Source organism: Musa acuminata, chromosome BXJ1-1 (assembly GCF_036884655.1).
Source record: "Musa acuminata AAA Group cultivar baxijiao chromosome BXJ1-1, Cavendish_Baxijiao_AAA, whole genome shotgun sequence".
NCBI classification, from domain to species: domain Eukaryota; kingdom Viridiplantae; phylum Streptophyta; class Magnoliopsida; order Zingiberales; family Musaceae; genus Musa; species Musa acuminata.
Window position 1 is genome coordinate 25,469,873 of NC_088327.1, and position 9,125 is coordinate 25,478,997.

General features: G+C 32.6%; 1 protein-coding gene and 2 non-coding genes across 3 annotated transcripts; 1 reads left to right on the forward strand and 2 right to left on the reverse strand.

The window, feature by feature from the left end:
- Window positions 1-814: 814 nt before the first annotated feature.
- LOC135677395 (cytochrome f-like) lies at window positions 815-5,095 on the forward strand. Its single transcript, XM_065189687.1, has one exon. It carries the CDS (start codon window positions 1,347-1,349, stop codon window positions 2,307-2,309), a length of 963 nt encoding a protein of 320 aa, XP_065045759.1. The 5' UTR covers window positions 815-1,346; the 3' UTR covers window positions 2,310-5,095.
- A 954-nt stretch (window positions 5,096-6,049) lies between these two features.
- Window positions 6,050-6,123, reverse strand: TRNAW-CCA (transfer RNA tryptophan (anticodon CCA)). Its single transcript has one exon. It is a non-coding gene; the product is annotated as a tRNA-Trp (tRNA).
- A 127-nt stretch (window positions 6,124-6,250) lies between these two features.
- TRNAP-UGG (transfer RNA proline (anticodon UGG)) lies at window positions 6,251-6,324 on the reverse strand. The gene has a single exon. It is a non-coding gene; the product is annotated as a tRNA-Pro (tRNA).
- Window positions 6,325-9,125: the final 2,801 nt, after the last annotated feature.

Genomic DNA, 9,125 nt, shown 5'->3' on the forward strand with positions numbered 1-9,125 from the left:
CAGAATTCATCTTTTTAGGCCCAAGATTTGGAATTGATACCCTTTTCTGGTTAGACGGTGAAACATTTCGAAAGAATTAATTGATCCAGGGGGAGTTTTTTCGTCTCGAAACTCGATTCGTTACTTCAAGTGGGTTTTCGAGTATTCATCGAAAGGAACAAATGAAAATAAAATTGGTTCAAATTTGCCCAATTGAGATATCTGGAATAATATTTATTTCTTTTTTTCTCATTTTCATCCGAAAAGAACTCTTATTCTATGTCTATATTCCTTCTAAATCAAAAAAAAAATAAAATTATTACACAATAATAGGAAAGGAATAGACCCATAGGTCAATACCTTGTTATACAACTCGTGCTTCAAAGAAATATCAGATCAGATAGAGTCAACGAATGAAGCAGGTTCATTAACAATTCAATTCACAGAAAAAAAAAAATGAAAAAAAAGAAAGCATCGGCCTCCCTCCCATATCTCGCATCTATAGTATTTTTGCCCTGGTGGGTCTCTTTCTCATTTAATAAATGTCTGGAACCTTGGGTTACTAATTGGTGGAATACCAGGCAATCCGAAAATTTTTTGAATCATATTCAAGAGAAAAACGTTCTGGAAAGATTCATAGAATTAGAAGAACTATTCCTATTGGACGAAATGATAAAGGAGTACCCGGAAACGCATATACAAAAACTTCATATAGAAATACACAAGGAAACAATACAATTAGTCAAAGCACACAATGAATATGATCTCCATATCATTTTGCATTTCTCGACAAATATAATCTGTTTCGCTATTCTAAGTGGTTATTTTATTATGAGTAATGAAGAACTCGTCATTCTTAATTCTTGGGTTCAGGAATTCCTCTATAACTTAAGTGACACAATAAAAGCTTTTTCTATTCTTTTAGTTACTGATTTATGGATCGGATTTCACTCGACCCATGGTTGGGAACTAATGATTGGTTCGGTCTACAACGATTTTGGATTGGATCATAACGATCAAATTATATCTGGTCTTGTTTCCACTTTTCCAGTTATTCTAGATACAATTGTGAAATATTGGATCTTCCTTTTTTTAAATCGTGTATCTCCTTCGCTTGTAGTAATTTATCATTCAATGAATGAATAAAGAACTCATTTGATCTTATTATATCAATCAAATCAGAATCTTTCTTCGTGTATAAAGAAAGTATTTTCAATTTGACTTAATTCTTTATACTTTTATCTGTTCAAGGTATTCGTCCTATATTCCAGTACAATTATTCCAGTACAATGACAGACTCGTGTATAGGGAACTATACTAGCTACCTATCTAATTTATTGTAGAAATTCGGGGATCAATGATTGGACATGCAAAATAAAAATACTTTTTCTTGGGTAAAGGAAGAGATGACTCGATCCATTTCTGTATCGATCATGATATATGTAATAACTCGGGCATCTATTTCAAATGCATATCCCATTTTTGCGCAGCAGGGTTATGAAAACCCGCGAGAAGCAACGGGACGAATTGTATGTGCCAATTGCCATTTAGCTAATAAACCCGTGGATATTGAAGTTCCGCAAGCTGTGCTTCCTGATACTGTATTTGAAGCAGTTGTTCGAATCCCTTATGATAAGCAACTGAAACAAGTTCTTGCTAATGGTAAAAAGGGGACTTTGAATGTGGGGGCTGTTCTCATTTTACCCGACGGATTCGAATTAGCCCCCCTTGATCGTATTTCTCCTGAGTTGAAAGAAAAGATAGGAAATCTGTCTTTTCAGAGTTATCGTCCCAACAAAAGAAATATTATTGTGATAGGTCCTGTTCCCGGTCAGAAATATAGTGAAATCGTCTTTCCCATTCTTTCCCCCGACCCTGCTACGAATAAAGACGTTCACTTCTTAAAATATCCCATATACGTAGGTGGGAACAGAGGAAGGGGTCAGATTTATCCTGATGGTAGCAAAAGTAACAATACAGTCTATAATGCTACATCAGCAGGTATAGTAAGCAGAATAGTACGTAAAGAAAAAGGGGGATATGAAATAACCATAGTTGATGCATCGGATGGACATCAAGTGGTTGATATTATACCTCCAGGACCAGAACTTCTTGTTTTAGAGGGTGAATCCATCAAGCTTGATCAACCATTAACAAGCAATCCCAATGTGGGAGGCTTTGGTCAGGGAGATGCAGAAATAGTGCTTCAAGACCCATTACGGGTCCAAGGTCTTTTGTTCTTCTTGGCATCTGTTATTTTGGCACAAGTTTTTTTGGTTCTTAAAAAGAAACAGTTTGAAAAGGTTCAATTGTACGAAATGAATTTCTAGGTGCAGAGATTCCTTAACATCAAGTTGGTAAAAAGCGCCGAATTTTTTTTGATCCATACAATTATGTATGATCAAAAAATCTGTAAACCTTTTTGGTTGCTTTGTTTATACTTTTTTTTCGTTTTGCGGGATGTCTGGAATTCATTACTTGTATCCTATTCTTAGTAATAGACAATAGACATACAAAGAAAGAGAATACAGTGCAAGGATGGGAAAAATGAAAGAAAGAAATCCTTTTAGGAAGGATTACTAGTCTTACGAGTCTTCTATTCGACACAAGAAAAGGGCGGAAAATCCTTTTTCTTGTGTCGTCTTATATCGAAATAATAATGATTTTTTCTCCAGTTCGTCAAAGATTACCATTCCTTCTTTTCCGGGTCCACCAGAACTCTTTTGGTTAGATTCATAGGAAGTTGTGGACAAACAAAAAGAGAGAAAGGATTAGGGGAATAATTGATTGAGCAAATAGAACTTCTTCAATTAACTTAAACTTTTAACTTAGAGAAATTATTCAAGAGAAATTATTCAAACAAATTATATTATAATTATATTATAGAGTTTTATAGAGTAAGTTCTATTAGTAGTTTAGTATAGAAATTATTTGCAGGATGTCTCATGCGTAGAAATCTATATAATATTGTATTATTCAGAAAATCCATTGATTACTCTTTTCTTGTTTCTTCATAAGAGTTAATATTATGGAGGAAAGGAAGAACAGAGACTATGAATCAATCAATAGATTCAATTCTTCAAAAACATTATTAAGAAACAAAAGAATAGAGTGGTTTGAAACATCAGAGCAAAGGATCCGTTTTGTCATTTCATTTCTACGAATATAATATTTTGATTATGTTGACTGGCCAATTTGTATGTTATGGAATAGATCATAATCTTCCTATAAGAGTAAGAAAAGAACTCAACGGGACCTTATCGCTCTAATTAGACAAAGGAGGGTAAGGTCCCGTTGAGTTCTTTTCTTACTCTTTCATGTCTACAATCCGGTTTATCCGATTACTAGAGAGATGAACCCAACCCAGAATATGAACCGTAAAAGAAAACACCTATTAAACCGATCACAGGAATACCAGTTACAGTACCAACCAGCCAAAGAGGAATCCTTCCAGTAGTATCGGCCATTTCCCCTACTTTCCTCCACATTTTCTCAAATGGTCGTGCTAGAGACAAAAACAGTCATGGATAATTATGAGGATGGTATCTTTCCGAATGGGATAAGAGAATTCCTACTATTCTCTTTCTTTCTTTCAATTGAAGAAATAATTGGAAAATAAAACAGCAAGTACAAAAATGAGTAATAAACCCCAGTATAGACTGGTACGATTCAATTCAACATTTTGTTCATTCGGGTTTGATTGTGTCATAGCTCTATAATTCAAATTAGGTTTATCGTTGGATGAACTGCATTGCTGATATTGACCCCAAAAAAGAAACGGTAGGTACAGCTAGTCCGTGAACAGCCAACCATCGCACTGTAAAAATTGGATAGGTTCGATCTATGGTCATTGGGGGCCTCCTAAAAGGATTTACTAAATTCATCAAGTTGTTCCAAAGAATCAAAACGGCCGGTTATCAATGGAATACCTTGTCGGCTCTCTGTGAAATACTCGTTTGGCCGAGGACTTCCAAACACGTCGTAAGCTAAACCCGTACTGACGAATAACCAACCCGCAATGAATAGGGAAGGTATAGTAATGCTATGAATGACCCAGTATCGAATACTGGTAATAATATCAGCAAAAGAACGTTCTCCCGTGCTTCCAGACATTCTGAGCTCCACAAATTTTTGTACATTAAAAAAAGGGAATCGATTCCTTGAAAGATGGGATCAGTAAATGGAAAACTACTGATATTGCATCTTTGTGAGATCGTCAATTTTGTACCAAAGGTTTATTTCAAGTATACCGAATCAGTATAGCTATCCTTCCTCTGGCACAGCAACGCAGTCTCGATCGGTACCGAAATGCTACATAATTCTTTTCTTCTTTTTTTGTTCCTTGTCTATGCATAACTCTATGTTATTCAATAGATCAATAGAAAATTACTCAAATTCCTTATAAGATTTCCATTATTGGATTCATAATAGAAAGTAAAGATCTTGGAAAAGCGTGAATCGATGGTTTCTAATAATTTATGAAGCATATTATAATATTCACACAATTCAATTATATGTATGCGAAATCTATAATAAACCCATTTTTTGGTTAAAAGTTTTTTTGTTCAAATCTTTTTATTTCAAGTAATTGGTTGGTCGTATAATACAATAAATATACTGTAATACAAAATACAATAGTATATACTATATTAGTGAAAGAAACAGAACATGAAAGAAACAGAACCCAGTTGGAACAATCCATATTCGTGATGCAACCGTTATTGTATTAGATCCAAAACAAAGGTTCTTTCTTGACCAAACTAGAAGTATGGAACTCCATGATATGGAAAGACAGAATATAGAATCTAAAAGGATAATGGAAGTTGTTCGTCTTTGAATCGAGTTGGACCTGAAAAAAAAGAATAAAAATATAAAAATGAAAAATAGAGTAAAGGTTTTATTTTTTTCGATAGATCGTGGGACACCTTTTTCTTTTCATTCGAAATATTATGTTATGGGCAATTAAGCAACCTATTACTGTACTGAGTCCAATGAGTTAAAATAAATAAAAGGTAAATAGTATCAGGCCGTTCGTTCCAAAAAGGATTAGATCCTATTGAAATAGAAAGGAAATGATTAAAATGGAATTTTCAAATCCAATTCTTTTATTCCAAAATTACTTAAATTACTTATATTTTATTTAATATTTTATTTAATATTTAAGTATAAGTCCATAAGTAATTTAAATTTTGAATGAAGTTACACGGCACAGTTCTTAATTACTATTACTTTTACTTATACTTTATATTTTACTTACTTTTACTATTACTTTATTCAACTCACAAATACTTTATTCAACTCACAAATTCCACAATGAATCTGTTGATTCCGAATCATAGGATCGGTCAATGTCACAGCAGATGAATCGAATTTTTCTACCTATGTCACTCTTAGTTAGTCTTATCTATAATGACTGATGAATCCAGAATTTTCAATTGGAACTAAACTAATTCTGTCAATTGATTTTTTCTTGCCGTCGTATTTTGTAAAAATTGAAACTTAGGTAAGTGTTTTATCAACATATGTAGCAAAAGAACATATCTAATTTAGCTCTTTCATGCTTACTATAACTAGTTATTTCGGTTTTCTACTGGCTGCTTTAACTATAACCTCAGCTCTATTCATTGGTTTGAATAAGATACGACTTATTTGAAATGAATTGAATGAAAAATTGATAAAAACGAATATTTCTCTGAGATTCCGGGTATTCTATGGTTCTTTCTCACATCAATTGTCAATTCTTGGTCATTGAGATTCACGGATAATTCAGATTAATATTTAGGGATAGATCTTACCTTTCTTTTTATCCCCTTAAACAAACCGAAATGATTGAAGTTTTTCTGTTTGGAATCGTCTTAGGTCTAATTCCTATTACTTTAGGAGGATTATTCGTAACCGCATATTTACAATATAGACGTGGTGATCAGTTGGACCTTTGATTGAGTAATATTTCTTTCTTTTTTTGATTGACCTCCTGCAGGAAGGAGGTCAAATTCAAGTTACAATTCAACTTTTTGTTTTGTTAAATTATTAATTATTTTATTGTGATTCGACATCAAATAAACCGAATCACGCTCTGTAGGATTTGAACCTACGACATCGGGTTTTGGAGACCCGCGTTCTACCGAACTGAACTAAGAGCGCTTTCTTATCCTTATGACAGGAGATACGACTGTACTGTAAAGAATATGTATGCAAGACCGGAAGATTATGTCCAATTTTAATCGATCTCAATGAATCCCTCGTTACTGCCCATGGGAGAAGTAATAGGTAGGGATGACAGGATTTGAACCCGTGACATTTTGTACCCAAAACAAACGCGCTACCAAGCTGCGCTACATCCCTTTTCAAAATTGTTGTACAGTTTCATTGTACAAAATCCCTGTCTTGTTTTCCATATCGTCATTTTCTCCTCCATCTATATACAATTTTCTTGTCATTTCTTCTTTTTGGTTTCATATAATAAAAGAATTATATACATCTGAAACCTAACGTATAAAAAAGTTAATATTTATCAGTAATGCTCAGGAACAAGGGATTAGATTTTTTTTCTTTTACAAAAAAAGAAAAAAATCTATTGCTTCATTGTACATATCTATTTTAGTTAGGAATCCTGTTTAGTTAGGAATTCCGTGTAAAAAAATACAAATGATCTTGAACTACAGCATCTGACCATATATGTATTACAATCCATAATAGAAGGAGGATTTTCAATGCGAGATATAAAAACATATCTCTCCGTGGCACCTGTGCTAAGTACTCTATGGTTTGGGTCTTTAGCAGGCCTATTGATAGAAATTAATCGGTTATTTCCGGATGCCTTGTCATTCCCCTTTTTTTAATTCTAGTTATTGATTGATATGCGAAGAAATGAAGAAAATTAGAGATACAATTCCACGTGACTAAAATTTCGAATTTCGCCCCTATTTTTTCAGTTCTTTAGGATAGGAAGGAAAAGAAAAAAGTGTATTGAACCTCAGCAAAAATGTGGTAGATCGAAGATCGAATTTTGGAGAACAGAAATAAAAATGTGGATCCAGTCTACGGCGAGTTCCACGAAATCATAGCATAGAAAGAAGATATTTAACTTAAATAATAAACAAAATAAATATTAATAAAATATTGAGATTTAGGATAGGAACAATTGAGAGTTAGAAAGAAATTGTATTATTTAATTATTCTTCCATTAAATTATTACTTTATTATTCTAGTAAAATTGTTACTCCATTAATATAATATTAATTATCATTATATAATGAAATGATAATTGCAACGAAATACTTAGAAATTCCATTTCTAGTTAGTAACTTCTATCGATTTTTTTTGTTCTTTTCTTCTTCTTCAGCAAGAATCGAAAATAGAAGAGTTAAGCCGATCCAAAATTCAAAGGAGGTTCATGGCCAAGGGTAAAGATGTCAGAGTCATAGTTATTTTGGAATGTACCAGTTGTGCCCGAAATGATGTCAATAAAGAATCGCCAGGTATTTCTAGATATATTACTCAAAAGAATCGACACAATACGCCTGGTCGATTAGAATTGAGAAAATTTTGTCGCTATTGTAACAAGCATACGATTCATGGAGAAATAAAGAAATAGATCGAACAGAACGCGTGTGCGCTCTCGCCAAGGAAGAGGAAGAACTTAACATATATTTAGAAGAACTTAACATATATTTAACATATATAATATACATAATGTATAATATACATAATGTATAACATATATAATATACATAATGTATACAAATCAAAGCCTATTTTGGTCGGATCTGAACTGAAGTGAATAAAGAAATAGAATTTTAGAAATAAGGAATAAACCATGGATAAATCCAAGCAATCTTTTCGTAAATCCAAGCGATCTTTTCGTAGGCGTTTGCCCCCAATTGGATCGGGGGATCGAATCGATTATAGAAACATGAGTTTAATTAGTCGATTTATTAGTGAACAAGGAAAAATATTATCTAGGCGGGTGAATAGATTGACTTTGAAACAACAACGATTAATTACTATTGCTATAAAGCAAGCCCGTATTTTATCTTTGTTACCTTTTCTTAATAATGAGAAACAATTTGAGAGAGCCGAGTCGATCCCCAGAACTACTGGTCCTAGAACCAAAAATAAATAGACATACTCTTCAATTGACTCAAAACTCCAATTGTAACTCAAGCTCAGATTGATGTTTTGTTCGAAAAGGCCTAGAATCTAGAGCGGTTTCCTGTGTTATAAGAAACAAAAAATGGAGAAAATTTTTTTTATTGAAACATATTCGTTCATTCCTATTACTATCTTAATTTCTTTTTATTCTATTTTCCCGGAGTTCCTTCTCCGGGGAATTCTGTTTCAATCATTCCTGTACTGTATATTACTTTAGAATCTACATTATTTGATGATCTTGTTGGAAATCATGTAAAGACAATTCTTATTTGATATAGCTATTTGTTCAGGTATTTTACGATTAAGAAGCAATTGCTTCTTGTACAGATTGTGTATTAATCTACTATAACTATACAATACCTTATTATCACGAGTTACTGCATTTATCCGAGTGATCCACAAACGACGAAAATCCCTCTTTTGCCTGCCTCTATCTCGATGAGAGGAAGCTTTGCTATGAAAAAGATTTTGATGATTTTACATGATGATTTTGGATTTCTTTTTGTATGATTCATTTTAATAATAAGATGATATATCCAATCGAATCATTTATCGATGTTTATGACTGGAGTTTTATTATGTAAAATTTCTTGTATTCATGAAATATATCTTATCACCAAATTTTTTTTGATATTTTCCATGTAATGACTTGAATATTTACACCTTTATTTTATTCCCCTCTTCTTCTTTCTTATTTACAATGACAAAGGGAAGAAATGAAATCACTAGCATTTCAAGAGGTCGATAAATCTCTTCATTTCATTTTGAATCTCTTGAAAGAGACTTTGTTGATTTGACAAATTGAATGAGTTGAAGTGATGATTTAAAAATATTTATTCAAATGCATGAATCGACAATCGTTTTGTCAAATGAAACATGATTTTTCTTATGAATTCTTAGAATTATAACTTGAGTCTTCTTTTCCTATCATGCTTTCTATTTACAAAAGAAGAAATTTGTCAAAAATGATATATGGTCTTATCTTTCATGAC

Excerpts from the sequence above, each read along its gene's own strand:
- LOC135677395 (XM_065189687.1), top strand. The coding sequence starts at position 1,347 with ATGCAAAATAAAAATACTTTTTCTTGGGTAAAGGAAGAGATGACTCGA.